The sequence below is a fragment of the Trichoderma evansii genome (assembly GCF_050947405.1).
Source record: "Trichoderma evansii strain SZMC 28006 chromosome Unknown GGI43scaffold_10, whole genome shotgun sequence".
Taxonomy (NCBI): Eukaryota; Fungi; Ascomycota; class Sordariomycetes; order Hypocreales; family Hypocreaceae; genus Trichoderma; species Trichoderma evansii.
Window position 1 is genome coordinate 493,128 of NW_028145196.1, and position 27,936 is coordinate 521,063.

Below are 27,936 nucleotides of genomic sequence, written 5' to 3' on the forward strand. Positions count from 1 at the left end.
TTGATTCTGTGATTAAAAACTGCCAGACCTCATTTGAAAAGGCATAGATGTGTGTAAAAATAAGGGCAGTAGGGAAGAAGATGATACTCCACCTAGCGATGCTAGAAGGAGTACAACCATATGGCGATCTTGCTTCTGATAGTTGAAGTAGGCATATAGAGTTGTAGGGTAATAAGAAGTACACATCGTTGAATCTAGCTACCAACATTGGGTATTGAATAGAGCTACATCCATGTTTACGAGTGCTGCAACTTCAGTGAAGTAAGTAGTGGAGATGGTTTCATCAGAATCCATAGTCCAACAATTCGAAGGAATACGGTAGTATTTCGCATTTCTAATCGTCCTCGTCCAGTCAGCATCCAATCAGGTGGATCACCGATCAGAGCGGCGACGCTAACGGTCCGTCGCCGCCGCTAAGACCAAAGCGCCGATACAATCTCCACCCATTGCAACTATGAACGAAGCAACATATAACATATAGGTAGATATCTGTAATTAAGAAGAAAAGTATATATAGAGCAAGATGTCCAACAATTATAAAGTTAATATTTTCATCAATAAAAATATTCTCCTTCACACACTTAATCACTCCAAATCTCATCAAGCAACAATACATTAATCCTCATCAACATGTCTGCCCTCAAGTACACCAACAAGCTCCAAGGCCGTCGTGTCCTCGTCGTCGGCGGCTCTACCGGTGTAGGCTTCTGCGTTGCTGAAGCAGCCCTCGAGCACGGCGCTCAGGTCATCATCAGCAGCTCCAACCAGAAGAAGCTGGATGCCGCCGTTGCTCGTCTACAAGGGCACATCAAGGCGGCCAACCTCGGAGACGCCAGCAAGCTGATCTCGGCCAAGACCTGCGATCTTGCAAATGTTGAAAAGATTGATGAAAACGTTGTTGAGCTCTTTGAATTCGCTACCAAGGACGGAAAACTCGACCATGTCATCTTCACGGCCGGAGATGCCCTCCGCGCTCCCGGCCTTGCCAACGTAACAGTCCAGGATATCCACGCCTCTTTCCAGGTCCGCAACACCGGCGCCATCATTGTCGCAAAACACTTGCCCAAGTACATCAACTCCAGTGTTCAGAGCTCACTGACCCTGACCGGCGGAACAAACACTCACCGCCCACTGCCCAACTGGTCCATCGTCGCCGCCGGAGGAGGCGCCGGTGAAGGTCTGACACGCGGGCTCGCCGTCGATTTACGACCTGTGAGAGTCAACAGCGTCATGCTTGGCGCTATTCACACAGAATTGTTTGGCATGTTCCCTCCAGAGCAGCTCGAGCCGATATTGCAGAAGTTCAGGGATGAAGCCATCACTGGCACCGTCGCCACGCCGGAGGAAGCGGCAGAGGCTTATATCTATTCTATGAAGGACTCTTTTGCTACCGGAGTAATTATTGAGACTCATGGAGGTCGTCTTGTTGGTGGCAGCAAGCCCTATGGTTTGTAAGACGTCAAAGCCGCGATTAAGAGCGCATAGCATAGCGGAATGAGATTTAGTGGTATAGAATTAAATTAAGTCATATAAGAAACGATGTTGTTTCTGATGTTTGTACCGTCTTCTTTCCCTTGTCATTCAAACTGGTGCCTTTTTCCAATCTAATCCATAAATCATTCTTCCCTCGTTTCTTTCTCAGCTCGGAATATCCAGCTTATAGTCATCAGGAATGGTCCCCCAGTTGTCGCACACTCCAATTAGGCTTCGAGCGCCGGCAACCTTTGATTTCCGCGCAAATGCTTCCCCTTGATGCAAATAAAAGTACATTCCTTTGCCAAACTTTTTACCCAGAGCTGGCCATTCCTCCTTCATTCTTGCATACGTTGAAGCAATAACTCCTAGGTCTTCTCGCAACTTGGGATTGCGACCCATGGGTATCTCGACACCGTCTGCATCTCTGGCTTCTCTTTGATTAATCGAGGGGCAAAAGTATTCATTTGTCAGGACTCGGCAGCTGGGGAAAAGCAGGCACGGAATATGTGCATTGCTCACGAAATCGATGGATACGCGAGAAGCATCTCGAAGGATAGCTATTGAGGCTCGAGCGGCCGCGACGCAGTGTGGCCAATTTTTAGCCATTTCCGTTCCAGTATCGTTTAGGCACTCGCCTTCGTTAAGGGGTCTCTGATGCAAAAGGATGGTGCAGGTATTCAAGGCGATATTCAACCAAAGGACCTGTGTAAATTCGTCAAAGCAGGCAAATGAAAGCTCCGTGGCAGAGCGCGGAAGCATTAGGCGAATTTCAATGAGGTTATTGCAAAGCGATTCTATTCGCTCTTTACGTTCTTCTTCGTCGTCGGTAAAATCAAGCGCTTCGCTGATACGCCCAATAAAGGTATATATTAGAATGAGATACTGCAGCTGATTTGCCGTGCCCTGCAAGCCGTTGTCTCGAATTGTTGAAATCAGTTTACTCAGGTTATATGTAAAGCGACTGGAATGTTTAGAAACGGGTCCATTGGTGCTTTGAAAGTCATTCTCGGACATTGGAAGTTCAATCGTCATCCTCCGGTCGTCTATCGCATGCATCAGTCCGATTGGAAAACACATGGCTCGATCCATAATAAAGAGCATCCATGAGATTCTTAAAGTCTCCTCTCTCTCTATCCACGTCGCTTTTTCTTGAGTGCCCAGTGATTCTACAATCATCTTTCTCAAAGTATCGCCATAGCTGTGGCCAATAGCAACAGTTTTTCTCCAAGCCTCGCCAAGAACCACTATACAGGGCGAATAGTCCACAAGTGCAAGTCCTAGATAGACCACTAGGACTGCGGCTTGCAACGTTTGAAGAACATGTTGCGAAAGTTGTATATCTTTTGAGACCCGACACTTTGCCTCTTCGTACCAGATTCTCTGAGATTGTCGCATCCGGATGTCGGGGTGAGTACTGGCTGAAACAGCGATGATAGCAAAGAGCAAAACCGGCGGTACACCTTGGATACCTTGAGACTCAATGGCAGACATCAAGGTTTGTCGGTGGATTATAGGCACAAAGCGATAGAACTTTTCAAAGAACAAGTCGATCAACTGCAGCATCTCGGGCAGCTCTGGTAGTTCTGGTGGTGAGGTTAGAGGCGTAGGTGGGGTGGGTGCACCGGCATTTTGAGGTATAGCGAGGTTCTGATTGCCAGGAAAAGGACCATGAAGAGCATTTTCTAGCAGCTCATTGTTGGACAGTATCCATTCAAAAGAATCCTCCAGCGGTGGCCCAGCCATGAAGGATGGGATAGTCTCATTGGACTCAATTCCTAGTAACGCGTCGACTTCGTCCACCGGCCATGAAGTCCAGTCCTGGGGAGCGGTATTTCTGGTGATTCCTCCATTTACATGACCAGAAACTCGATCACGACGAAGATTCCGCCGGTTACTTCTTTCATAGTAGCAGCCCTCACCTCTCACGGTGCATGATGAGCAAGACGGTCGATTACCCTATGAAGCATTAGGTAAGCAAGCCAGCGATTTTATCTCTATCATCTTACATCGCATTTCTTCTTTCTTGATCTGCACCCTTTGCACACATTTTGAGGTTTCGCAGGAGTAGACATTTTGCGTCTAGCCTATTACAAGTCGATTTCAGAAGGTCAAAGCCTAGTTGAAGCATTTGGATGTCTGCAGCTTACCCCCGAAGGATGGATCACGTAATGCTGTAGCCCGGATTATTTAGCTCCTAACTCCGTCTGGTAAAAGAATAATACCATGTCCTTACAAAATATGGTTCTATATAGTGTGAATAAGCAGCTGTTTGCCACTCGTTTTTCAAAAATTAGTAATTTTACACAAACATGAGCCGCAAGTGAATACCATAGTGAATAAAATAATAGTATTGGCAATGGTGAAGTTTACGTGTAAAGGTGCATGACAGTGCTAGTTTCAACGCTTTTCTGGACAAGGATTTCGGACATGAAATGGTCCGAGCCGGGCTCTCGGATTCATTTGAGCTTTGGCTTGGCGCATCTACCGTCACCATCACCATTACGCATTTGCAAAGACAGCATTAAAGATAATTCACATTTATTCGCTGCTATAGCTAAGCTAATCAACGCTTCAAACTCAGTGTAAATTCAAATTTCCCATTGTCTGTTAGTGCTCCAGTGCCCTTTGCTGAAATTGAAGCTTGTCCTAATAACCATCCCAAAGCCACGTTGCCGGGTCCCATCCGTGTATGCCTGTACTCCAGATTCCTGCCATAATTTCCCATCGCTAAAATAAAGATCCTTCTCGAATTAGGTAAGAAATTTCGCTTTCACATTCTTGTCCTCTGGATCCAATTTCCAGGGGTACCATCATGTCTTTACCCCAGCTATCCATCAAGGTGCAAGTGCCCGCCTTGCACGACTCGCTTTCGCAGATATCGTCATCAGAACCTTGATGGCTTAGACATAATATTGTCTGCTAGCGGCAGAATGATTTGTCTTGATGGGTCGTCTACAAGCACGGCTGTGCCCTGCTGAGAAAATTGAATCCCACGATGCCTTCGGCTACCAGCTGGCTGGGGACAGAGCGAGAGTAAAGTGACACTCGCCGGCCAATGATTCCATCGTTTCCGACTTCTAGTGAAAGCGGCTTATCGAGAGGAAGCTCAATAAATGACTTGTTGAATGAAGTTGGCACTACAGGAAATCGGAACTGCTGGAAAGTGCCGCACTCCTCTGGTTTTCTTGACAAATCTCCGCTAGAACTATGCCACAAAGTTAGCTGTGTGGGATTCATCATTGAAGGGATCTTAAGCTACCACGCACTGGATGACAATATGGAGATCTGATAATATGCTGGAATCGTAATCAGCATCCGGCGTCAGTCTTGCATGCGTCGCTTCATTGCTCTCCGGGTGGCCGGGAGTGTGAAATGCGAGATCCGCGCAGATGGATCGCAGTCGATCGGCATCAATTGGTGAGCTGAGGGCAGCAAGTGCGCCGCCACGAGGCTTGTTGGTGAACTCTGGTCCGCACATGGTGATTTTTTTTTTATTAATATTATTATTAAGAAGGAAATGATGCAATGTGATGTGTGCTGTGTTTTTTTCTTTCCTTTTAGATGATGGCCAGAAGAAGAAGGATTGATGGAGGAGAGAAGTAAAGAGGTGACTGCGTTGCTGCTTTTATTTTTTTCCGTCTTGTGGCTTTGTTGGAATTGAGAACACGACTTATATACACATGCGCCGGCCCTGTTCAAGTTATATGAGAGGCTCTGAGCTTGTTTGGCAGTGCTGAGCGTGTTTCATCGGCTCTTCGTGTCATCCACAGCCGGCCGAGTCGTGGCTTGCCAGGCCGCGGCAAACTACCTGAAACGGCCCAATCACAGCGCTGCAAAAGTCGCCCCCTTTCCCCATCCGGCAACCTCAGGTGAGCAAGTTTGAGAGGAAATGCTCACGAAACTCCAGAGCATCAAGAACCTTGATAGCGAGCCACTTGCGTTGATGGGCAAGATTGCTGCATTAGTCCTTTTTTTGTAATTCACTCTCTGATCACGTCTTGCTGACCCCCTCTCGGGCCTAGAACGCCGCGTTAGAATAAAAATGGCGTCTCGGGTCATTCTCCTCACGGCTCTGTCCCTGCTACCCCTGGGTTGTTACTCTTCATCCCAGGATCCCTCGAAGCCGGAGTTTGCCAGCATCGAGATTAACCCTCCTTACGACTCTGATTCACCTATCGGACAAACACGCTTTGTTGAATCATTCGAGCCCACGATGTCTGTTGGTACTTTCTCACTGCCGGCGCTGCCTTACGCCTACGATGTGAGTCTCCCCCTGGCCCATCAAGGTTCTGCATCAGCTAATCATTCCCATTCAAGGCTCTCGAGCCCAGCATCTCCGCACAGATCATGGAGCTTCATCACAGCAAGCATCACCAGGCCTATGTTACCAACCTGAACAATGCTCTCAAGACCTACGCCACCGCCATTGCTGCCAACGACGTGCCTTCTCAGATTGCTTTGCAGGCTGCTATCAAGTTCAATGGCGGCGGTCATATCAACCACTCTCTGTTTTGGGAGAATCTGTCGCCATCCTCATCGCCGGATGCAGATTCTGCCAGCGCCCCTGCTCTAACCGCTGAGATTGCCAAAACCTGGGGCAGCTTGAAGGAATTCCAGGACGCCATGGTCAAGGCTCTTTTAGGCATTCAGGGAAGTGGCTGGGGCTGGCTGGTCAAGGATGGCAACGCTTTACGAATTGTGACTACGAAGGATCAAGACCCCGTCGTCGGCGGAGAAGTTCCCATCTTCGGCATCGATATGTGGGAGCATGCATACTACTTGCAGGTAAGTCACTTATCCTCCAGTACCTTATTAAAAGCATCCTCAGCTCACTCTATGATTAGTACCTTAACGGCAAGGCTGCATACGTAGAGAATATCTGGAAGGTCATCAACTGGAAGACTGCTGAGCAGCGCTTCAAGGGCGACCAAGATGACGCTTTCAAGATCCTTAAGGCTTCATTGTAAAGATGATACAAATGAGTAACTAGAATGAATTATGACATACACATAGGATATTACTATCTCATAGAAGATTTGAGAAGACTTTCTTCTGTTTGTGCCATCGCTTCCGCTTATGCATGTGTAACGAGAGCATGTCGTACTAACTTTGTAACTGCATGGCAGCAGAGCCGTATACCTGAGCTTATACTCCATTTCGCAACCTGGTCGAATCTGAGATACTAATCCATGATTCCCCTCGAAGATGCATGTACATAACGTTACTTTTCAGCTGGAATTTCTCCACTGTATTCAGGCAAGGTGATACAAGTACGACTATGGCTTTAGCCGGGCCGTATTACGAATCTGAACTGATGCCGAGTCACTGCGCCACCAAGGCATTTGTAATTTGTCTGAGACCTTTCCATGTGTCTATCCGCCCCAGCCATCTCTGTTTACAGAAGAGGTTGTACTTTGTATTACCGAGATGATACCTTGTTTTAATTCTTATGACTTTTTCTCGGTAGATGGGTAAGATCAATACAGCTATTTTTTATACCCAACGGGGCTGTTGGCCATGGGGGCAGTATCAAAAAGCAGAGGCAACAAAATTTTATATGTGGAGAGAGGCTATATTGCTCTATATAGCAAAACACTACACGTATGCATTACGCTTCCAAATGGCTATTCTCTTTTCTCAGTCCACATGATAATAAATCTGAAGTAAATTTTCAAGGGTTGAGCAACCAAATTATGCAGGTACCCAGAATAAGGATACTTGTACAAGCAACGAACGGAAACATACATATCATTCGCCAGGTTTCTCGATAGAGTAGTGGAGTTATTTACACACGCTTGGAATATATGATCCAATTGGCTTTATCATCCTATGATCTTGGACACGAAGCCATCGTAAAAGTACACACAGCTGGAGTTTCCGCTCCACGGCAGCTGAAAATTGACTCAAATTTTGTGTGTGTATCTACCGGATCGTGGCATTTCTGTGCTACTAGCCAACATGTGCCAGAATGAAACAATAGCTTTAGATACACAGCAGCAGCGAACTACCATGAACGAACGTAGAGTTGAGTGCTAACTAAATTGCTCAGATTAGAGAGGACGCGTAAGAGATCACTGAGCAACTCCAACTATATAATAGAGCTTGATAATGAAATACGAGATCGATCGGGGTAACATGTAGCGGAAATGAAGGGGCGGTATGAACCCGTCGGGACGGGAACACGCAGCAGCACGCAATACAGACTCAAATGGGGAGATCTTGTTCTTCAATCTTGTGTATGGCAAATGGGAGCCCTTACACATAGTTTTATAGACACTAAAGGTATAAAGATGGAAGAATTTAGCATCTTCGAATGCAGAGTCTGGTTCCAACTCAACACTCGCCGATTAAAACACAGTCTCTCGTTTACAGTCATTCGTTTTCCATCACCTTCGTTGAAGATTTGCCTTTACCACGTCCCTCAGTACCGTCAAAATGGTGAATAAAGCAATTGCCTTGTCCTTGTTGGGGATTGGGTAAGTTTAGCACCGCTGCAGCACTTGGGATGAAGAAACTGAATCGGAATAAACTAATAGAGTATTAGGGCCACTGTTGTTGGCGCAACAGAGAGTACTGTGACCGTCACGACGACTAAGACGGAGACAGTCACTGCTTGTGCTTCTTCATGCTATTCAATCTTGACTAGCTGTACTTCGACTGTGTCTTTGACTTCGTCTACTGTAACTACCACGTCAGCTGAGACTACACCTACTGTTGCTACCTCCACTCAAAGTTCTATCTCATCTGGAACAATCTCTACTTCGTCGGGAGCAAGCTCTTTCCATTCAACGTACTCTGTCCCATCGACATCATTGAGCACATATCAAACCAGCACAGCTACAGCCTCCACTAAAACCTCCCAGTATACCCAGAGCATCACTTCTACCGCTTCCATCGTCACTGATAGTCTCGTCTCGAGTCAATTCCCCAATACTTCCACCATCTCCATCACAATATCATGTTCTCATCCCTATGGCTGTGAATCTACCACCACTAGCGGAGGCACAGAATCATCTGCTCTTGCTGGTACTGCATCATCTTCTTCGCCGTATTCTACTTCTGCTTTCTCATCTACAACGTCAGATTCCGGCCGAGAGACCACTTTTGTGTTCCCAACCACAACTCAGGCTCGAGCTCCTCCAGAATCATCAGAGAGCACGACAGAGACTACGACGCTCACTCAGACTGTGGTTCTCACTAAAAGCTCACAATCTCAAACCTCAAGCCAAACTTCAGCAGAGACTTCTACAGACACTACTTCCAGATCCACAGTGACTGTTTATAGTACTGCATCTACCACAAGTACTTCACCCACTTCCACTGCAGAGACTACATCGGCATCTTTCTCAGAAACCTCATCTAAATCCTCTAGCGAAACTGAATCTAAGTCCTCTACGGAGACTGTTTACTCTACTGGTTCTCTTACAAGGACCAGTCCCATAACTTCTACAGAATCTTCATCCAAATCTACTTCAGCAACGGGTACCACGCCATCTTCACAAACAACATCCACAACACCATCAGGTTCACAATCTACCACTTCAAACACTTCCACCAATTATACAGCTACTCCATCTGGAACTCCCTCGTCTTCATCTGCCGTCACAGGGTCAACAGATTCCTCAGCCTTGGCCGCTACCACTACGAGGAGCAGTTACAGCTCGGTGTACACACCTTGTTCGGAGTCATCGTTAAGCCATTCTCGTGTGTATACACTCACCAACTCTTCTATTTTCTCAACAAGTCACTATTCGAGCACCGGAACGGGATATTCTACCACTCAACCGAATGCTTCCAGCACTGGCTCCTCTGTGATTCAAACTTCGGCTATCACAATCGAGTCTACTGCCGCAGCAGCTACTGCCTCGACTTTGACGAGCAGTTCGTACTACTCGGTTCCATCTGGTCAGACATACACTCCATCATCATCTTCTTCTTTACCTTCTTCTTCACCTATTTCTTCTTCTACATCATCCTCTTATCCACTATCACCGTCTGCTTCTTCATCTTCATCCCCGGCATCAACCACTACAATTCCATCAAACTCCAGTTCCACCATATCGTACGCCTCCTCCGCCAATGCCGCTACGCAGCCCGCAACAACATCTTCATCCTTCATTTCCACCACCTTCTACACAGCCACTACAAGCAAATCAACTTCAGAAACGGCTATTCCAACTGCATCTACAACTTCCACTACCACTTGTCTTCCACCTTCCTACGGCCCACCTTCTTACGATCTTCCATCGTATGGACCGCCGCCATCATACGGTTTTAGGGGCCGAATGGTATGGTAAAAAATGGATGAATAGCGGAAGGGAAGAGACATGGAAGGGATAAAGAGGAGGAAAAGCAACTGGTGGGCATAAAGATGATGGACATGATTTTTTTCAAACGCTCGAGGGGCAGTTTTTGGCTACCTAGTATAGTGCCAAATAATATTAGTCGATACTTCGTAGTATAGCTAGCAATAATGCGCATTCAATCATTCGCACTTATTCCACAGAAGTGTTTTTCATTGACAATCTCTCATATCATATAAAAGGTAGAAAGTAGATATTCTATAACATGTAATCCATCCTGGGTAGGCTCTATAATTTCTAAAATCTATGAGTCCTCTTTCCCTTGTTATTTTTTTACCCTTCCATAAGAAATCACGCTTAAAATCCATATCGCTTTTATTTACCCTCAGACAAGCATACCACAGCCCACTTACCTCCCCAAGCCCATTTCCTGGCACCGGAATCGCCGCCACCCCCCTCGAGAGCTCTCAGCTCCTCATCTTTGCCAGCTGGAAGATCAACGACAACGTCAGCCTTGCATGTTCGCAGAGACATGACATTGACACCAGAGCCGGCACCCATGGGGCCAAGAGCCTCGGCGAAAGGAGTTGTGGGATCCCACCAAGCCTGCAAAGAGTTAGCAAAACAAAGTAGACAACAAACCCATCATGAATTAAGTCACTTACATCGCCAACCAGCTTTCGGTAGTTCAAGTCACCCTTGAAGATGACAAGCTCAGCCTCCTTGAGATCCTCGTGCAGCTCGGGAGCTTCATGAGGTAATCGCCAGAAGGAACCGCCAGCTGTCCAGTATCTGTTGGGACGGATAGTCAACTGGCCTTCACCATGCAGAGTCGCCCAATCCTGGAAGACGTATAGCAAATCTTCAACCTCCTTGGGCGCGAGAGGCGCAGGTGTCTTTTCAGAGACCTTCTCCTCCTCGGTCGGGCTCTCGAAGAAGCCCTTGGGGTTTGCGATGGCACTGAGGAGGGCAGCAAAGTCTGCCGGAAGAACATCAGAGACAAACCAGGGGATTGACTTGGGGCGAAGAACGACATGGGTGGCAAGACCAGTGTTGAGAAGGAAACCAGCCAGGACGAGGTCGACGTAGAGCTCGAAACCGGAATTATCGAGGACAAAGTCTACACGGCGCTCCTTCTTGCCCTCTGCCTGAGCCTTCTTGAGCAAAGCGTATGCTTCGGGAAGGTTGTTGACGAGGATGTTCTTCTCAGCGGCCTTTCTGGCCTCGCTGCCCTGCAGCTTCTGAATATCCTCGTAGGTCATGTTGGTAAGCAGCGACAGGTCAGTCGCGTTCCCCCACAGGCAGATCTCGCACATCTCGGAGAAGAGGATCTTTTCGGCCTCAGGATCATGTGTGACATCCTTATCAGCACGAATCTTCTTGATGATGTCTGCATATCGTGCGGCAAGCTCTACGACAGCGTTACGAGAGGTTCGGAAAGTATCAGTCTTTTGGCGGGCGAAGAGATCGTAGCTCTTCCAGTGGTTGGTCAGGGTGAAGAAAGTGCTAAGGCGTCTGCATACGGAATCAGTATTGAATATGCAGAATAAGGATGATCAATTGGGATTGTGGCATACCGGTACATGTAGCACTCAGCAAAGAGCCAGGGGACTTGGAACCAGGTGGGATTGCCCAGCTCCTCCAGCTCCTTGTTGTAAGCGGCAGTCTCGTCAGGGAATCCATCCTCAGGGATGGGTCTGTATGATATTAGTTTTGATATTAAGTTTAATGGGCGACCAAAGACTGAGAAACGTACGTCAGCTGGCGATCGTGCAGCATCTCGTACTTGAGGCTGCCCAGCTGCTCGATAATCTTCTTGCCCTCAGCCTGCTTCTCGGCATCCTCTGTGCTAGAAATTGTTCTGTAGATGTCGTCGACAGCGCCAGTCTTTGAAATAGGGAGTAATTAGAAAGAGAGTTTCGTCGAGAATTGGATCGAAGTCTGGCGAATAGGGGATCTCACAAGAATGACAGGCCATCGCATGCGAACGGATTCGCTAGCGAAGGACTTGGGGTCGCTAGTGACCGATTTCGCTGCGTCGCAAGTTAGCCAGCGCTTGATAATCAGAAAGAGGGCAGCAATTGGGTGATTCCTTACGTGTCTTGGTATCGTATTCCATTTTGCCTTGAGTGATGGCCGTGTATTTGGTTTGCGACTGATGTCTGGGGATTGTCGAGACAAAATATCGGGACCAACATTTGGAGGGGCTCGATAAGGCTTAAGAAAAGACACAGCGGGATTGGCGGGGCACATGGCGGGGTCATTTTGGTACCTGGGGAATACGCAAGACTTGGCGGCGCAACAAAGTATACAGGGTGTTGCTTAGGGGCACAAATAATACCGCCGCCATAAGGGGCAATTCCGAGCTCGCGGATCCATACCTGCGTCATACTGGAGGCGTTGATAGTCCAGCTTTCTAACTCGCTCAGGCGTGATCTGCTTGTTATCGCGTTTCCGTGGTGGATCGAGGCATTAATGATAGCGAATGAGTTTGTGGCCTGCGGCGTTGAGGTTGCTTTGCAGTACCTGAATATCATGAAGCACAGCCTTGAAGTGTTGATTAAGCCGAGAAAAGTTTAGTAAAACGGTGAATGGCAAGTTGAATCTCGCAGGTTGAAGTTGAATTGCTACCAAGAAAGGCATAGGTAGTTTTCTCGATAAGTAAGGACTTGTGTATTCGAGAAGAGCCAAGACTGTTACTACGGGGGTCATGTTTCCCGTGTTGACCACGCCGTTAGATGATTGGACGAATAAGCAGTAATGAGGCTTGATCTTCCCTCAGCTCACTAATAGTCTCCTAACTTTAGAGGCGGTGAATATGGTTCCAGCCGGTATACCGTTTTCGTTGCCTTGGCTTATACAGGGTAGGATTTACTGAAATATGACATCTCACTTTCTTGTGGCAGTCTATACAATTATAACATGTGAAATAAAGATGACGAGTTTATTTTTTACTTTTATCAGCACATATTAATGAGCAGAATGACACATGGCTAATATTAATACAGCATAATGCAAAAGGAGATGGTAGATCTGTTAGGGTCGCTGCGAAGAGCCTCTGCACAGATTATGTACCGTAACTGCATGCTGTGGTATATTTCAGACGATGATGCTCCTCACCTCACAATCATTCGCAGATTTTCAATAGAAATTAATTTTCAAACCAAATTATGAAATCAGAGAAAAGAAAGTAGAGTATGATGCACAGATATGGAGTACGGCATTAGTATGTAAGTGCCAGCTGCTATAGGTACTACCTACCTCTCTGTGGGCAGATCACATCCCTAGCAAGCTCCTAAAGTTAGCACACACCTACCACAGATATCAAATTCGAACACTTGCTGAAAAGAATAAAGTTACCTAGGTACTTGTAAATATGCTAGAGCAAATTGTCTATATCCATGTACAAGCAAAACATTGTTTTATCGAGATCTGTATCCCTTGTCATCAAAATCGCCTAGTAATATTACCTGGGTCACTGTACCTTCAAACACAGCCCATCGCCATACCGCCAGCAGTACTCTCACAAAGCTCATCCCGCTTACCAGCTCCTTTATATTTCCCATTAATTACAAGTCCTGCATACCAAATACCTTCTACCCACGTGGTCAAACGTCACGTCAAACGTCACCCCATACAGCAACTGAATGCACGCCATCACCCCAGCCCCCTTTCTCAGTATTTTCATTCTCAAAATTGCGAATAACAATAAAATTCAACTTTCGCCTTCCTTTCTTCGTTAATAGACCATCTCCACCTCCGCATTTCTTCTGCTGCACCTGCAGCCGCAGCCGCTCCCTAGCCGCCCCCACTAGCCCGCCATCAGATCTCATTTCTGTCCATCTCCATTTTCATCCCAACCTCTTGCATCATATCTTCGCCATCGCAAAGAATAACCACCAAAAATCAAGCTTCAACATTTGACGAAAACAAAGACAGCAGACATTTTCAAATCAAAAGCCATGTCTGCCACAATAGCGCTCACTAAAAACGGCAATTCGAAAGCCGAAGAAGATGCACACCAGACACCAACAAGTCTCCTATCCAGTGCATTGTCCTATGTGCATCGCTCTCTCGACTCCATCATCCCTTCATCATCTCGCCAACGCGCTTACGACACAACCTCCTCATTCGCCTCCGACCAACCCATACTCTTTGTATGTGCTCTTCTTTTGATAAAAAACTGTAGTTGGACATTGAAAATTATTCTTCCTTTAGCTAACAAACTATTGCAGTCATTCATCGCCTTTCAAGTCCTCTTCTCGGTGCTGCCTATCCTCCTTTTCCTCTCATTTGCTCTATCCACCTTCTTTCTCACCCTCTGTGCTGCCGTCATCTTCACGCTGTTCTGGGTCGGTGTCGCAAGTCTGTTCTTAATTCCTACGCTATTTATCACGTCATCTCTTGCGGTGCTATGCTGGGGATCTTCGGTAGGGAGCTTTGTTGTCGCCAGATGGCTGTACCACCATGCGCCTACGGGTGGTTTCCCTAGTAGCAGTGGCACATCATCGCCAGGAACCGAAGTCACGTCTGATGGAGCATGGAAAGATGTCCAAGTCAAGGAATTTGACGATATCAAGAGCTAAGATTGATAGCCGAGCGGGAGAATATGGTCGTGCTAGGTCTACGATGTGTATTATTTGATATCCTTGCGTAGTTTGATCGTTGACAGGCACACAATATGACAGAATTACTATTTTTGTGATTGGTTTATGATTGCATTAACACGTAGTTGAATAATGTTTCCGATAGCCTCAACCACATATCATGTTTCTATAAAAAGATCCAGGCTATAGGAACCTCTCGCTTCATAAAGCGCTGCTACTAACACCGCTGATATAGTCCCACTCATTACAGATACAGACCCTCCGGCTCACCCTCCTGCTTAGTACGCAATACACGCTCTCGAGCAGACCTGAAATCTGCCATCTGAACACGCATACGCCGTTCACGGAGGGCCATCATACCAGCTTCTGAGCAGATGGCCTTGATATCGGCACCAGATAGATCATCCTTTTGTGAAATAAACTCGTCCAGGTCAACATCGTCGTTCAGGTTCATCTTGGAGGTGTGTAGAGTGAAAATCTTCTTCTTCGTGTTCTGATCGGGATTCTCAAACAAAATCTTTCGATCGATTCGACCAGGTCGGATCAAGGCAGGATCCAGTGTATCGATCTTGTTCGTTGCCATGATAACCTTGACGTCACCGCGGTCGTCGAAACCATCAAGCTGGTTGAGAAGCTCCAACATTGTTCGCTGAACTTCACGCTCTCCTCCAGATGTAGAATCGTATCGTTTTGTGCCAATAGCATCAATTTCGTCAATAAACACGATTGAAGGTGCGTTCTCTCCAGCAACCTAGCAATTTTTTAGTGACACATGCCCGTGGATTACTCGAATCAAGAAATAGAGGGTTTAACCAACCTGGAACAACTGTCGTACCAACCGGGGACCATCTCCCAGGTACTTCTGAATCAACTCACTGCCCACAATACGCAAGAATGTAGCAGATGTCTGGTTGGCAACAGCCTTTGCCAAAAGCGTCTTTCCAGTACCCGGGGCGCCGTATAAAATGACACCCTTGGGAGGTTTGATACCCATCTCCTCGTACAGCTCGGGATGCAGTAGAGGCAACTCCACTGACTCTCGAACTTCTTGAATCTGCTGCTCCAGACCACCAATATCGGCGTAGGACTCCGTCGGCGCCTTGTCGAGTTTCATCACGCTGACAATCGGGTCTGCATCATCGGTCAAAACTCCAACAATGCTAACGCTCTTGTGGTGCAGAAGGACGCTAGCACCGGGTTCGAGGAGGTCCTTGTCCACAAAGCTCATGATGCTAACATAGTACTCGGGACCGGTCGTGCTGCTAACGATAGCATGGTCGTCATCGATGAGCTCTTCCAGCGTACCAACGCTCATTGGGCTTCCTCTCATATCGTCCACCCGGCCACGTTCGTCCGCTAGGCGATCGGCATCGATATCGGGGCCAACCGCTTGTCCTTCCTTGGCGACCTTGGCCTTTCGTAGTCGTTCTTGGTTCTCGACATATTCCTCTTCAAGCAGCAGGTGATCGTGGATTCTCTGCATACGAAGCAGTCGAAGCTTGCATCGGCTCGTGGGGTAGACTGCGGGGAGCTTGGCAGCAGCGCTGCTACCGCCAGCCTTTCTCTTCTTGCGGCCGACTCGGGTTGTTGGCCTTGGCGGGGGCTCGTACTTGGGCTTGTCCTTCTGCATAGGCTCTTAGTTTTCGTCTTTTCCATTGATTTTAAACAAAAAGAAGTAATTGTATACCTTCTTGTCTTTCTCATTCCGCCCCCCTTCGCCTCCCATGCCAGATGGTCCTTGACCCTAGAACAACAAATGTAAGCACAGCGCCACTAGAGGAGGGTAAAGGATGATGCAATAGAGCTCACCATTTTGACGAGTCAAGCTCTGGAAAGCTATTCTTTGAAGTTTTTTGATGATTCGCTGTTCTTCTCCAAGATGCACGCCTGTATGAAAGAAGCACAGTTGGAGAAGAGGCGTAATTGCTGATGTGACGGAGACGTTAGTCGCTGCTTGACTAAGGCGATACGGCTCAGAGCATCCCAGGCTGGTCCGGCTAGGCGCCAGAGAGACACGCAGCTCCAGCCTAATCACGTGCGGAGCTGATTGTAAACATCACGTGACCAGAATAGTGACGACAAGAGAACGCTCAATTGTCAGCTTCTTCGATAGAGATCTGGTTCTAAATTTGTTCTAAAGAAACCATCAGCTCTGCTAAACCATAATAGGACTAGATTATGGAATCCCGATTGCCCAAGTGTCTGTCATGCCTGTACGTTCGGAATCCAGTGCGACATACGACATTCTCCATAGTAGCTGAAAGCTCACATAAGCAGCAGCAGCTGTCTAGACGCCCAAGCAGCTTGTTTGTTTGGCTGCTGCAACGTACAAGCATGGATTAAATCTTCCCTGCTGATTACTACTTGACCTTTTCGTAGTAGAAAGCGCCTACGTTTGCTACGCTACGTTATCTCAACCAGCCACCTCGGCCGTGTCCGTTTCAGAGTGCACACGAGTCTTTCCGATCCATGCTTGATTCAGAAGCCAAGACCACTTTTGTCTGCTCTTACACACGAGCACAGACGCCAATGCTAAGAGCACTCAAGATGGGTACCACCGTCAGTTACCCACCTCGCTCTAGAGTGCGCCGGAGAGTTTGCACCATGTTGTTCGGTGACGATGCTCACGCCTGATTCGGCGCAATACATCTCCCTGCGCATTCCTATAGACGCACAGCCCGGCCAATGTCAGCTCTCAAGGCACACTAGGCATCATCTGGACACGCTGATTCGGAGGCGAGTGCAAGGTGCTGTTATTCAGGCTGCTGGACATCCTTCAGCGAAATTAAGTCGCACCCCGCTAAAGCGGTGGTGTCCCGCAGTGGGAGTCCTGGTCTGCCCTGACGTCGATAGCCGCTGCCGCCCCTCATCCTCAGCCATGCGCCACTGAGATGCTGCTGGCTTGGGTGCCTTTTCTGCTTCTACTTTCTTCCGTCTGCTAGCTGGCGCCATTGCTGTGACTCGACCTGCTCCTCTCACTCCCAACTCACCGAGACGACTCTCTCCACTGCATCGACAAGCTCCATTAGCGTTAGATTAGCCAGCAGCACGCAGCACGCAGCACACTCTCTGCACCGACCCCCTTCTTTCGCTCTCCAACTGGAACCACCCGCCGCGACGACGATTAACTCCGACCACGATGTCCAATAGTAGAGATCGCCGCATTATCAAGGAGCTGCAGGACTTGACGGAGGACAAGGACAACTCTGGCATCCACGCCGCTCCCGTGCAAGAGTCTTCACTCACAACTCTCAAGGGCTGGTTCCTTGGCCCCGGAAACACGCCGTATGAGGGTGGCAAATACGTGATTAAGATTGTTCTCGACAACCAATACCCCTTCAAGCCCCCGCGGATGCAGTTTGAAACAAAAATATGGCATCCAAATGTCAGCAGCCAGACCGTACGTCCTCCCATACCTGGATTCACAGCCAGCTCAGTTCAAACCTCCACTATCCCTGTGGTGTGTAGTGTGGAGGATAGAGCAGAGCGATATTGTGATGATCGATCACAGACAACGTTTTTTTACTGACATTTGCTCCCAGGGCGCAATTTGTCTCGATATTCTCAAAACCAACTGGTCACCTGTCCAGACTATAAAGACGGCTCTGCTCTCTATTAGAATGCTCCTCGAAAACCCCAACCCGTCAGATCCACAGGACGCCGAAGTCGCCAACATGTTATTGACCGATCCGGATTCATTTGTTATCATGGCTCACGAGTGGGCTGTCAGACATGCTGGTGCTCCCCGCCAAGCAAACCTTGATACGACCAGATTCAGGAGTTTGGCTAGGCTGCCAGTCGAGAATGAGGATGAGCGCCGGTATGTCTCAAGTAATGATTTGCGATGTTGGAAAAGAAAGAAAAACTGATTCGAAATGCGTTATAGGTACCTAGGATACAACCGGGAGTTGGTTGATAGGTTCACGAATATGGGATTTGAAATTGACCGTGTAACCGAAACACTACTCTACTTCGGTATTGACCGTAACAACGGCAGAGACTACCATTTGACAGAAGGCCAAGTGGGCGATATTACTGCGCGACTTCTTGGTGAGCAGTAGATGTATAAAAGCCTCACCTACTGGGACAATGACAGGGCGATTACGGGCTGGAGTTTACTCGAACTGATGCTTGGACTTTGGTTTTCCTTTTGTTTTTGCCATGTTTTCATATCATATCATGGAGCTACTATTTTACCTTGAGACGATTGATCTGCTAAGCAGGTCAATAGTCAGCTTGAAGTCTCCAAAAAGGTGTTTGGTTTTGAGGGGTAAGCATAGGTGCCCCTAGAATCGCATTCAATCGGGTATATCGTTCATAACAACGGAGTTATGCGGTCGGAAATAGCATATTACATTCAATAAAGCGTCTGATACTTTTAGTTATATTTGTCTTTTGAATTACCACACACCTTTATTTCTTTCATCATAAGGATTACTTTTTCAGCTTTTGCGCCTTTCGGAGTGAAGCTTCGGCTTTTATACGAAGGTACTTTAAGCCACAACTCACCTGGCAAGAATGTAAAGGATGTAGTGGAACAGACTTCTGAGAACGCGCAAATGGTACAATTGCTCTCCCATGACACCTAATCTATCACGTATCTACGACAATAGAATTAAGTGAAAACAAAAATAGCCCTATTCTATTAAAAAGGGGCTTGTTCTTCCGTTTCCTTCCTATCCACATGCTCCAGAAGCCTATCACCAGCCATAATTTTCTACAGCCTCCACTCCCTCCATGTATAAAATTTTTTTATTGAATGGATTTAGATTATGAATATGATTAAGTCAACGTCCACTGCCTTGGTTTTTTTTGCCGTAAACCATCTCATTTCGCCAAAAAAGAGGAGAAGGAAAAAGAGACTTCAAATTTACAGCAGGTCGCGGCGGACAAACTCGTTGTAGAGAGCCTTGCCCAGACCAGCGGGTGAGCGCTCCACAATGACACCGGCGTTCTCCAGAGCAGCGATCTTGGAGTCAGCACCACCCTTACCGCCGGAAACGATGGCACCGGCGTGACCCATACGGCGGCCGGGGGGAGCGGAGATACCGGCGATGAAGCTGACGACGGGCTTGCCGCCGTTGACGGTGTTGGCCTGCTTGAGGAACTCGGCGGCGTCCTCCTCGGCGGAACCACCAATCTCACCGATCATGATGATACCGTCGGTCTCCTCGTCCTCAATGAAGACCTTGAGGCAGTCGATGAAGTTGGTGCCGCTGAAGGGGTCACCGCCAATACCGACGACGAGGGACTGGCCAAGGCCGGCCTGGGTGGTCTGGTTGACGGCCTCGTAGGTCAGGGTACCGGAACGAGAGACGATACCGATGCGGCCGCGCTTGTGGATGAAGCCGGGCATGATGCCGATCTTGCACTGGCCGGGGGCGATGATGCCGGGGCAGTTGGGGCCGACCAGACGGGTCTTGGACTGGGTCTTGAGCATCTGGGTGATGCGGACCATGTCTGATATTCGCCATGGTTAGTTTTCGGGACCGGGAAGAATATATGGTGGGGCTAAGCTCTGACCATGTTGAGGAATTCCCTCGGTGATGCAGACGGCGAGGGGGATCTCAGCCTGGAGAGCCTCCTCGATACCGGCGGCGGCCAGAGGGGGGCTTGAGATAGTTGGTCAGTATCAAGCGGCGGCATTATAGTTAGGATATACAAGGGTCGCATACGGGACGAAGAGAGCAGTGGCGGTAGCTCCGGTCTCCTTGACGGCCTCGGAGACATTCTTGAAGACTGGCAGGTCGAGATGTGTCTGGCCAGCCTTCTTGGGGTTTGTGCCACCAACAACCTTGGTTCCTAGACGAGCGGCGGTGTGAGCATTCGCATCCAACTTTTGTGCGCAGTGATATTCCGAGGCTTTATCGTACCGTACTCAATGGCCTGCTGGGCGTGGAAACTGCGCATTTATACAATTAGCATCTACATTGTTATAGCTTTCTCGCCTCAGATGCCCCTGTCTGTGAGCTGGTGTAAACATACGTTCCCTGCTTTCCGGTGAAGCCCTGGAAGATAACCTTGGTCTCGCTGTTAATGCGCAGGTTCTCGATGGTCTTGGAGTAGGGCGAGCTGGCCGAGCTGTAGCCACGGCGGGCAGCGTTGCGCAGCGCCGCAGAGCGCGCGGCGGTTCTGGGAATGGCCTGCATGATTGTGAGGGGTGAAGGGGAAGGGAGAGGAGAGATTCTAATGGGGATAGAGTCTTGAAAAAGAAGCGCCGCGAATGCAACGCTGGGAGAGATATGGGGAGGAGCGAATTGGAGAGGTTTTGAGCTACGTCGATACGGCAGCAAATTACCGGCTCTGGCAGCTCTGAATTCGGGTGCTGCCGGGGACCCGGCAGTTCGCTTTTTCCGAAGCGGCACGTCCTTTTCCTATTTTTTCTGTGGTCAATCAGAAGCAAATTTTGGCGCAAAAGGGAAAAAGGAATACGGTGAGGGGCAACGTGCATGGAAGAAAACGGAACTTGTCGGCTTAATAGTTCCAGTATTAGACGGATGTACGTTTTAGTGTCCGTTTTGAAATCTTGAAAAATTGCCCCCACTAGAGCGATAGTCCACCAAAAGTTCTTATCGAACTTCAACGAGAGGGGCACTAAATATCAACGTTGTGCTGCTTCAAAGACGCAAAAGTCGACTTTTTCAAAGCTATTTTATCGCCATACGCAACAAATACACGGCTAGTTGAAAAGAGATTAACGAAGATGGCGACAGCCACGATTACGGCGACGGCTACGTCGCAGAAGAAGACCGTCCAGCTTGCGCCAGAGAGCGAGCGCTTCCTGCGGTGCTGCGCAGATCTCGCCAACGCTTTGATTGAAGACCACGAGGCCACCAAGAATGGACGGCCAGGAAGAGATATTAACCTCAACTCTCTGCGAGCGAAGCTGGCAAAGAAGCACAAGCTGGCCAACATTCCTCCTCTTACGGCCATCATTGCTGCAATCCCCGAACACTACAAAAAATATATCCTCCCTAAGCTGATCGCAAAACCGATTCGTAAGATTATTACTTGCTAAAGAAAGTACAGAATTGTAAGCTAACTTGTTGGTAGGAACATCATCTGGTATTGCTGTTGTTGCTGTCATGTGCAAACCTCATCGATGCCCACACATTGCATACACTGGCAACATTTGCGTCTACTGCCCTGGAGGACCCGATTCAGATTTTGAATACAGCACACAATCATACACCGGATACGAGCCTACTTCAATGAGAGCTATCCGTGCTCGTTACGACCCCTTCGAGCAGGCGCGAGGTCGAGTGGACCAACTCAAGTCTCTGGGACACTCTGTAGACAAAGTTGAATATATCATCATGGGAGGAACCTTCATGTCGCTACCTGAGTCATACCGAGAAGACTTCATTGCCCAACTACACAATGCTCTGAGCGGATATCAGACGTCCAAAGTTGATGAGGCAGTCGAGGCCGGAGAGATGAGCAACATCAAATGCGTCGGCATCACCATCGAGACACGACCGGATTACTGCCTGCAGCCTCACCTGACAGACATGCTGAGATATGGCTGCACGAGGTTGGAAATTGGAGTCCAGTCACTATATGAAGACGTTGCGCGAGACACAAACCGAGGCCATACGGTGGCTGCCGTGGCAGAGACATTCTGTTTGGCCAAGGATGCAGGCTACAAGGTAGTTAGCCATATGATGCCTGATCTGCCCAACGTGGGAATGGAGCGCGATCTTGATCAATTCAGAGAGTATTTTGAAAACCCTGCTTTCAGAACCGACGGTTTGAAAATTTATCCTACATTGGTTATTCGAGGCACCGGTCTTTATGAGCTGTGGCGGACAGGAAGATATCAAAATTACACACCCAACGAACTCATTGATCTGGTGGCACGGATAATGGCACTCATTCCTCCATGGACACGTATCTACCGTGTTCAGCGAGATATTCCCATGCCTCTAGTCACCTCTGGAGTCGAGAATGGAAACCTCAGAGAGCTGGCCTTGGCAAGAATGAAGGATTTCGGCACAACATGCCGAGACGTTAGAACCAGAGAAGTCGGAGTCAATGAAGTCAAGAACAAGATTAGGCCAAACCAAATCGAACTGGTCCGCCGAGACTATGCTGCCAACGGCGGATGGGAGACATTCCTCGCCTATGAAGATCCAAAGCAAGACATTTTGGTCGCTCTCCTGCGACTTCGAAAGTGCACCGAAAAGTATACCTACCGAGAGGAGCTTATTGGCCAGCCTACCAGTATGATTCGAGAGCTTCACGTTTACGGCACTGCGGTGCCTATTCACGCGCGTGACCCTCGCAAGTTCCAGCACCAAGGTTTCGGCACCCTGCTGATGGAAGAGGCCGAGCGGATAGCAAGAGACGAGCACGGCAGTGACAAGATCAGCGTCATTTCTGGTGTTGGTGTGAGAAGCTATTACAAGAAACTCGGCTACTGGCTAGATGGACCATATATGAGCAAGTGGCTCGACGGACGTGAGCAGAAGCCATAAGCAGTATGTAGCTACGGTCAATTTGGGATGCAAGTTCAATATCAAAATGTGCAGGTTATTTGGCGCAATGGGTAGGATACTAGAGACATGTTTGGACGTTTTTCTAGAACATAGTTAGCATTATATGGTATGATGGGATTTGAAATTTATATCAAATGAAGTTTCCCAGTTATTTGTTCTGTCCTTATTATTCTTTGTAACATCTGATTTACCAGGTTAAAATGCTCCTGAATATACATACGAGTTACTACTTTCCGCCAGCCAGCGACACCATAGGGTGAAGCATTGAAGAAGGCTCAGTTTCTAAAAAAAAAAAGAAGAATATTCCGAAAGGAAAAAGAAAATAGAAATTAGTAAATTTTTGTAAAGTGTATAAAAACAGTGCAAAAAATTTGCTCACGGCAGGGCTTGAACCTGCGGCCTCCGCATTACCAAGATTTCAACTGAAGTTGAAGTATTAGTACGAAGCTCTAACCAACTGAGCTACGCGAGCTGACTAAGCAACACCCAAATGTCCTGAGACGCACTGGGTGAGAGCCGCTGTTGAAACTAGTTGATCTAATTCTACTATATATAAGTCATTCATATCATAAAGAGAACTCTCGCTCTACAGATAACCATATAAAAGAAATACAATTCTCCTCCATAGAGGCTCAATACCAAGTCCCTAATAGTAATATAAATGCTATTTGGCCATGAAAGTATCATTATTGGCATATTAGAAGTAATGGGAATAAATGAACATGGCTGTAGCGTCAGCGCATTTAGCTAAGTACCTGGTGGTATGACTTTCAGTAAACCAACGGGTAGCTATTATTTTTCTTTCAAATTATTATTTTTTTTTCAACTGTAAGTCGAGAACCGTAAAATCCCAGACCTAACTCTCTTCTCTCGCAAACTATTAGGACGCCTGGCGTATTCCATTGACCACAGGAAATGCCGTAGCTGACGGTCATAGACAATCTAAGGCGAGGCGGCAACTATTGTAGCCATTGCCACCAAGAAGACTGATATCAAACGCATGATTGTTACAGAAAGCCGGAAAGGGAGAAAAGAATGAAGATGTGAGCAATAGATTTTTCAGCTGAATTGTTTGGGTATTCTAACTAGGTGTTTGTCGAGGATGTCGAAGATTCTCAGTGCTAGGAATGTTTTTTACTTGAAATACCCAGTATTCGTTCGGTTCTAGAAAATGGCGACTGAGACTACCTGTACTTGCACCTTGCCCATATTAGAAGTCGCGGCGGTATAAAAAGGCAGCTCCAACAGGTACTTGTATCCCGTATGTCGCAATAGCTACCAAATTATTCATCCATAATTCCAATATTGATATTTTCGAAGATGCCAAGTCTCATATCTATTGACTGGACTGTTCTTCGGTGTGGCGCAAAACATACGTTGATAGCGTGCCACAACACCTTTTGTTTATCCATTCTTTCTCATTAGCCAGCACCTTCACAAGGTGTTTTGTCGATAAAAAGCTTCAAAATACAAAAGGCAGAGTAAGAATTGTTAGGGAGCTCTTGAACGCGCGGCGTACCTATCTAACTTTGATGACCTATCTAGCTTCGATGAAGCCTAGATGAGGTGCATTAAAGGTGCTGTTCAGTCTGCATATAGATCTTCTTGAGATTACGCACCATCCGTCAACTCGCCAAAGGATGTTTATGCGCAAAGCTCAATATGCCGTGCAGCGCACAGCTTATACAATGGATCCGCGGCCTACGCAGACGCAACGCCAACGCTGCAATTCTCCAACTGCCCCTTGACGTAATACTACTTATAGGGGACTATCTATTTTTACACGACATGTTCTTCCTTTCGCAAACTTGTCGAGTTTTCAGAAACATTATGGGACGGGACTGGGAGTGGGAAGTATTGATACTCTCCTTGCTCGATGAGCTGAGATTTTGGGCAGGGCTGGCATATGTTTTCCCCAATCATTGGGCTTGTTCAAAATGCCATCATCTGCATCGTTTTAGTCCGGTAGATTTACCATATCAGAGACCAATATCAAGGTGGCCTCCTTTATGCGACATTGACCATTCTCGAGGGAGGTTTGCGGAAGATAGTTATCGTCTCCAGTATCATCATATGCAGCTTGCGCTAAAATTTTACCGTGTCAAAGAATACTCGATATACCTTGCAGCGTTGATGAAAACTCACAAGTTTACGGATGTGTCACTGACAGGCGCTTTTACGAAATCCTACACAGCCCAGCCCAAAATTATAAACAACCGATTTTTTCTGCGAGAAGAGTGGAATATCAGCAACTTCAAACGTTCGTTGGTCAATATCATCTACGACCACGATTTTGGCATCCCAGTCTGCCCACACCTACGCATCATTCGCGGCGGAATCTCCTTTTCTCGCAGCTGCAAGAGGGCATTCGGTCAATTAGCCAGGCGGGGCTATATCACCAGGCTCGAAAACGGGATCATGTCAGCTTTGAGGAGCCTGGGCCAGTGGAAATCTGTTTCTTGCCCGCGATGCCCTACCGACTGCAGTATCGGAATCTCTAAAAATTTGAAAACCGTGAGAATTGTGGCTTGGCACGATTTTGGGCCAGAGGGTTCGCCATTGGATGGCGACTGGAAGGCCCATGTTGAATCCTCTTACACAGACTGCCTTGCACTCTGGCCTGGTTTGACCTATCCCGAGGGCAGTGTTCGAAGGCAATGGTATAACGGTGGGTGAGATGAAAGAGTGGTTTGCAAGGTAGTGAAAGTCATAACCGCCCGTAAAGTTTGCAGGGGTAAATGCAAATCGCAGCAAAAGCGTATGCTAGCATTGAAGCGTCTGAATTGGCAAATGTCTTAAACGAGGACTTTACCATGTAAATTTTCAATAACAGCGTGTCTCTTTAACTTTTCTTTTCTTTTTGTATACCCCTTAATAGATTTCTATTGGAATTATTAGTCATTTAGCCACCGCACTATTTCTCATATTCGTTGACCAGCTAATATGTGACAAAGCCCCCTATGTCATCTCCAACATTGACATTTTTCTTTTTCACAATTCATCGAGGCCATTTGCTTCAAAGATTTCCAAAGGCTCCGCTCAAGGCCTCCAAAGATTCCGCCGCTGCACCCCGCCCTGCCAGGATAACGACCATATCTTCCGAGCCGGACACATTGCCATTGAGTCATTCTTCAGCTACGCCGCTGCCCCCGACCCTGTCAGATTAACGACCGTGCTAGAAGACGAACCAATGGCATGCGAGCCGTTAGTCGAACAAAAAAGGCTGCCTGCTGCCCCCGGCCCTGCCAGGTTAACAGGTATGCCCCCAAGTCGACTAGCACTTGGAACTGGAGTCCAATATACTTTGCTTTGAATTTCATGGCATCATGAACCGAGACCAAAACTATGCCCGCTTTGTATTCCCAACGGCACAGGCCACGGAATCATCACCAAGAAACCACAACTCCTGACCAGCATCTCTTCTAGACGACCGCGTGGAGCGTAACAGCCGCTGTGTGGAGGGCGAGGGGTTTCGCTCTTGGGGTTTCTTCCGACGAGATTGTTTCTTCGGCGCTGATGATTTCTGCTCTTTGATTGAGCGTCTCTTATCGGCTCGTTGTTGGCTCGAGGCTCGGGGCTTCCTTTGAAGCTTCCTTTTGGGCTTTTTCGTCTCTGCTGCTGTAGTAGAAATTTCGGTAGTGAGTTCATGCACAGCCCCATCCTCATCTACCTGTGGAATCTTTTGATTTGCATCAATGACTTCAGAACTTCTTCCCGATGAACGGCTGGACTCTTCCATGTAGAAGGCTCTGTTTGCGTCCATGATTCGGTCGGCCGTTTGAATCCGTACATACTCTCCGTCATCTTCTTGTACGAGTAGTTGTGTTGTATCATTGATCTCAGATAAGGGAGAGGGAATACTGGAGTCTCTGTCGGTGGATGATGGAGCCCTACCTGGTTGATCCTGATTAGCTGATCGCCATGGAGATCGCCTTAGCCTATTGCTTGGACTGTCGATTATTCTAGCCTTCTTCCTTCTTGCTTCACTTAGGGAATCGTCCATTGATTTCCGTTTCTTGCGATGCGTAGAAGTCGGCGCAGCCTCTGCATCCCCTGGTTCGTCTTGTCCAGCAAGAGGTCTTCCTGCATCGACATCTTCGGCGCCAACGTCTTCGCTGTCTATGCGCCGTCTCTTCCTAGTAGATCTAGGCACATATTCGTCACTTTTCCTCTTTCCTGCTCTTGAACTCTCGCCCGTCTGTCCAAGTGACAACTTGTCGGCCCTGGGCGGGCCGGCCCGCCTCGAGGACGATGTGGGCCGCGGCTCTTCTCTACCGGCTGTTGAAGCTGTTGAAGCCGTTGGATTTTCTGAATTTGGTGCATTGCGAGACGACTTCAGCTGTTTGCGCGTTATTCTGCGAGAAGTCCTGCGCGATGAGTCTGATGTTGCTGCTTCGAGTGCTCCCGAGGCGGCGGCTGCGCGCTTAGCGGCTCCCTCCCTCCTCATCCTCTCTATGCTTTCGTCTGCCCAGCGTATAATCTTGTCCTGTTCATCTCTTTCATCTCTGACAAAACCGTCAAAAAATCTTACCAGATTATCAAACGACATGTAGCGCGCATATTGAAGAAAGGCGAATCGCCGCTGGCCCATCGAGTCATTTTTGGTACCTGGTTTCATCTTGACATCACGGGTCTCTGGATCGTAACACAACTGGCAAGATAGTAGAGTAGGGAACGATATAAGTAAAGTACTAACTTCATCCCATCCTTCGGACATTTCTTCTATTCTTTGAGCCTTACGTTCTTCTAGTCGAGAATAAAACTCGTCTATTGTGTCTGAGCTGTCAGCACATTCATACACATCTCTGTGGAATGCAACAGGGTCTTGTAAAGGAAATGGTCTAGTATTAAAGCGATCATGAAGCGTGGTAAAAAGATCATTGGGATCGAGAGGAAATTTGTCAAAAGGCCAATACCACTCCAGATCATTTCGATAATCTGGCGTGGGAAGTACAGGATCCATCTGAAATAGAATGGTGATAATCAATCAATAGGTATACTGCTTATAGAAGATCGGAAATGATTGGAGCGGTGGTTGCAAAAGACAGTCCA

At 47.7% G+C, this 27,936-nt stretch overlaps 13 protein-coding genes and 1 non-coding gene across 14 annotated transcripts; 7 read left to right on the forward strand and 7 right to left on the reverse strand.

The window, feature by feature from the left end:
* The first annotated feature begins 413 nt into the window (after nt 1–413).
* Nucleotides 414–1,546, forward strand: GGI43DRAFT_47881 (SDR family NAD(P)-dependent oxidoreductase). Its single transcript, XM_083209879.1, has one exon. It carries the CDS (start codon nt 631–633, stop codon nt 1,453–1,455), a length of 825 nt encoding a protein of 274 aa, XP_083060490.1. The 5' UTR covers nt 414–630; the 3' UTR covers nt 1,456–1,546.
* On the reverse strand, nt 1,547–3,822 carry GGI43DRAFT_47886 (transcription factor domain-containing protein). The gene is made up of 4 exons (XM_083209880.1): nt 3,710–3,822; nt 3,624–3,647; nt 3,483–3,560; nt 1,547–3,432 (listed from the first exon to the last, which is right to left on the reverse strand). The coding sequence occupies exons 3-4, from the start codon at nt 3,546–3,548 to the stop codon at nt 1,639–1,641; spliced, it is 1,860 nt and encodes a 619-aa protein (XP_083060491.1). The 5' UTR covers nt 3,549–3,560; nt 3,624–3,647; nt 3,710–3,822; the 3' UTR covers nt 1,547–1,638.
* Nucleotides 3,823–4,314: 492 nt separating this feature from the next.
* On the reverse strand, nt 4,315–5,126 carry GGI43DRAFT_47948 (uncharacterized protein). The gene is made up of 2 exons (XM_083209881.1): nt 4,743–5,126; nt 4,315–4,681 (listed from the first exon to the last, which is right to left on the reverse strand). The coding sequence occupies exons 1-2, from the start codon at nt 4,952–4,954 to the stop codon at nt 4,429–4,431; spliced, it is 465 nt and encodes a 154-aa protein (XP_083060492.1). The 5' UTR covers nt 4,955–5,126; the 3' UTR covers nt 4,315–4,428.
* Nucleotides 5,127–5,518: 392 nt separating this feature from the next.
* On the forward strand, nt 5,519–6,443 carry GGI43DRAFT_383870 (Manganese/iron superoxide dismutase; the record flags this gene model as incomplete). The annotated part of the gene is made up of 3 exons (XM_083203449.1): nt 5,519–5,737; nt 5,794–6,261; nt 6,321–6,443. 3 exons carry the CDS (start codon nt 5,519–5,521, stop codon nt 6,441–6,443), a joined length of 810 nt encoding a protein of 269 aa, XP_083060493.1.
* A 1,468-nt stretch (nt 6,444–7,911) lies between these two features.
* On the forward strand, nt 7,912–9,773 carry GGI43DRAFT_383871 (uncharacterized protein; the record flags this gene model as incomplete). The annotated part of the gene is made up of 2 exons (XM_083203450.1): nt 7,912–7,952; nt 8,021–9,773. 2 exons carry the CDS (start codon nt 7,912–7,914, stop codon nt 9,771–9,773), a joined length of 1,794 nt encoding a protein of 597 aa, XP_083060494.1.
* Nucleotides 9,774–10,154: 381 nt separating this feature from the next.
* On the reverse strand, nt 10,155–11,898 carry GGI43DRAFT_383872 (putative methyltransferase; the record flags this gene model as incomplete). The annotated part of the gene is made up of 6 exons (XM_083203451.1): nt 10,155–10,385; nt 10,445–11,294; nt 11,357–11,476; nt 11,536–11,666; nt 11,742–11,812; nt 11,877–11,898. The coding sequence occupies 6 exons, from the start codon at nt 11,896–11,898 to the stop codon at nt 10,155–10,157; spliced, it is 1,425 nt and encodes a 474-aa protein (XP_083060495.1).
* A 1,343-nt stretch (nt 11,899–13,241) lies between these two features.
* GGI43DRAFT_405335 (lipid droplet assembly factor 1) lies at nt 13,242–14,484 on the forward strand. The gene is made up of 2 exons (XM_083206007.1): nt 13,242–13,936; nt 14,015–14,484. Exons 1-2 carry the CDS (start codon nt 13,742–13,744, stop codon nt 14,363–14,365), a joined length of 546 nt encoding a protein of 181 aa, XP_083060496.1. The 5' UTR covers nt 13,242–13,741; the 3' UTR covers nt 14,366–14,484.
* GGI43DRAFT_405338 (proteasome regulatory particle base subunit RPT2) lies at nt 14,476–16,472 on the reverse strand. The gene is made up of 4 exons (XM_083206008.1): nt 16,196–16,472; nt 16,074–16,130; nt 15,204–16,010; nt 14,476–15,137 (listed from the first exon to the last, which is right to left on the reverse strand). The coding sequence occupies exons 1-4, from the start codon at nt 16,196–16,198 to the stop codon at nt 14,631–14,633; spliced, it is 1,374 nt and encodes a 457-aa protein (XP_083060497.1). The 5' UTR covers nt 16,199–16,472; the 3' UTR covers nt 14,476–14,630.
* Nucleotides 16,473–17,401: 929 nt separating this feature from the next.
* On the forward strand, nt 17,402–18,868 carry GGI43DRAFT_48032 (ubiquitin-conjugating enzyme/RWD-like protein). The gene is made up of 3 exons (XM_083209882.1): nt 17,402–17,786; nt 17,929–18,206; nt 18,273–18,868. Exons 1-3 carry the CDS (start codon nt 17,526–17,528, stop codon nt 18,445–18,447), a joined length of 714 nt encoding a protein of 237 aa, XP_083060498.1. The 5' UTR covers nt 17,402–17,525; the 3' UTR covers nt 18,448–18,868.
* A 32-nt stretch (nt 18,869–18,900) lies between these two features.
* GGI43DRAFT_405343 (major facilitator superfamily domain-containing protein) lies at nt 18,901–20,745 on the reverse strand. The gene is made up of 5 exons (XM_083206009.1): nt 20,372–20,745; nt 20,260–20,288; nt 20,062–20,188; nt 19,910–19,998; nt 18,901–19,846 (listed from the first exon to the last, which is right to left on the reverse strand). The coding sequence occupies exons 1-5, from the start codon at nt 20,533–20,535 to the stop codon at nt 19,257–19,259; spliced, it is 999 nt and encodes a 332-aa protein (XP_083060499.1). The 5' UTR covers nt 20,536–20,745; the 3' UTR covers nt 18,901–19,256.
* A 59-nt stretch (nt 20,746–20,804) lies between these two features.
* Nucleotides 20,805–23,123, forward strand: GGI43DRAFT_405345 (Elongator subunit ELP3). The gene is made up of 2 exons (XM_083206010.1): nt 20,805–21,384; nt 21,440–23,123. Exons 1-2 carry the CDS (start codon nt 21,090–21,092, stop codon nt 22,861–22,863), a joined length of 1,719 nt encoding a protein of 572 aa, XP_083060500.1. The 5' UTR covers nt 20,805–21,089; the 3' UTR covers nt 22,864–23,123.
* A 133-nt stretch (nt 23,124–23,256) lies between these two features.
* Nucleotides 23,257–23,356, reverse strand: GGI43DRAFT_t117. The gene has a single exon. It is a non-coding gene; the product is annotated as a tRNA-Ile (tRNA).
* Nucleotides 23,357–25,245: 1,889 nt separating this feature from the next.
* Nucleotides 25,246–25,598, forward strand: GGI43DRAFT_405346 (uncharacterized protein). The gene has a single exon (XM_083206011.1). The coding sequence runs from the start codon at nt 25,303–25,305 to the stop codon at nt 25,558–25,560; it is 258 nt and encodes an 85-aa protein (XP_083060501.1). The 5' UTR covers nt 25,246–25,302; the 3' UTR covers nt 25,561–25,598.
* Nucleotides 25,599–25,721: 123 nt separating this feature from the next.
* Nucleotides 25,722–27,869, reverse strand: GGI43DRAFT_405347 (uncharacterized protein). Its single transcript, XM_083206012.1, has one exon. It carries the CDS (start codon nt 27,845–27,847, stop codon nt 26,228–26,230), a length of 1,620 nt encoding a protein of 539 aa, XP_083060502.1. The 5' UTR covers nt 27,848–27,869; the 3' UTR covers nt 25,722–26,227.
* Nucleotides 27,870–27,936: the final 67 nt, after the last annotated feature.

Excerpts from the sequence above, each read along its gene's own strand:
- GGI43DRAFT_47881 (XM_083209879.1), top strand. The coding sequence starts at position 631 with ATGTCTGCCCTCAAGTACACCAACAAGCTCCAAGGCCGTCGTGTCCTC.
- GGI43DRAFT_47886 (XM_083209880.1), bottom strand. The coding sequence starts at position 3,548 with ATGTCTACTCCTGCGAAACCTCAAAATGTGTGCAAAGGGTGCAGATCA. Across the intron at positions 3,433-3,482 it reads CAAGAAAGAAGAAATGCGAT|GGTAATCGACCGTCTTGCTC; the intron begins GTAAGATGATAG and ends AATGCTTCATAG.
- GGI43DRAFT_47948 (XM_083209881.1), bottom strand. The coding sequence starts at position 4,954 with ATGTGCGGACCAGAGTTCACCAACAAGCCTCGTGGCGGCGCACTTGCT. Across the intron at positions 4,682-4,742 it reads GATCTCCATATTGTCATCCA|TTCTAGCGGAGATTTGTCAA; the intron begins GTGCGTGGTAGC and ends TTTGTGGCATAG.
- GGI43DRAFT_405335 (XM_083206007.1), top strand. The coding sequence starts at position 13,742 with ATGTCTGCCACAATAGCGCTCACTAAAAACGGCAATTCGAAAGCCGAA. Across the intron at positions 13,937-14,014 it reads CCGACCAACCCATACTCTTT|TCATTCATCGCCTTTCAAGT; the intron begins GTATGTGCTCTT and ends AAACTATTGCAG.
- GGI43DRAFT_405338 (XM_083206008.1), bottom strand. Across the intron at positions 16,011-16,073 it reads GGAATGAGAAAGACAAGAAG|AAGGACAAGCCCAAGTACGA; the intron begins GTATACAATTAC and ends GAGCCTATGCAG. Across the intron at positions 15,138-15,203 it reads TGGTACGACAGTTGTTCCAG|GTTGCTGGAGAGAACGCACC; the intron begins GTTGGTTAAACC and ends AAAAATTGCTAG.
- GGI43DRAFT_48032 (XM_083209882.1), top strand. The coding sequence starts at position 17,526 with ATGTCCAATAGTAGAGATCGCCGCATTATCAAGGAGCTGCAGGACTTG. Across the intron at positions 17,787-17,928 it reads CAAATGTCAGCAGCCAGACC|GGCGCAATTTGTCTCGATAT; the intron begins GTACGTCCTCCC and ends ATTTGCTCCCAG. Across the intron at positions 18,207-18,272 it reads GAGAATGAGGATGAGCGCCG|GTACCTAGGATACAACCGGG; the intron begins GTATGTCTCAAG and ends AATGCGTTATAG.
- GGI43DRAFT_405343 (XM_083206009.1), bottom strand. The coding sequence starts at position 20,535 with ATGCAGGCCATTCCCAGAACCGCCGCGCGCTCTGCGGCGCTGCGCAAC. Across the intron at positions 20,289-20,371 it reads TTCACCGGAAAGCAGGGAAC|TTTCCACGCCCAGCAGGCCA; the intron begins GTATGTTTACAC and ends ATAAATGCGCAG. Across the intron at positions 19,847-19,909 it reads CGAGGGAATTCCTCAACATG|ACATGGTCCGCATCACCCAG; the intron begins GTCAGAGCTTAG and ends GGCGAATATCAG.
- GGI43DRAFT_405345 (XM_083206010.1), top strand. The coding sequence starts at position 21,090 with ATGGCGACAGCCACGATTACGGCGACGGCTACGTCGCAGAAGAAGACC. Across the intron at positions 21,385-21,439 it reads GCTGATCGCAAAACCGATTC|GAACATCATCTGGTATTGCT; the intron begins GTAAGATTATTA and ends ACTTGTTGGTAG.
- GGI43DRAFT_405346 (XM_083206011.1), top strand. The coding sequence starts at position 25,303 with ATGTCAGCTTTGAGGAGCCTGGGCCAGTGGAAATCTGTTTCTTGCCCG.
- GGI43DRAFT_405347 (XM_083206012.1), bottom strand. The coding sequence starts at position 27,847 with ATGGATCCTGTACTTCCCACGCCAGATTATCGAAATGATCTGGAGTGG.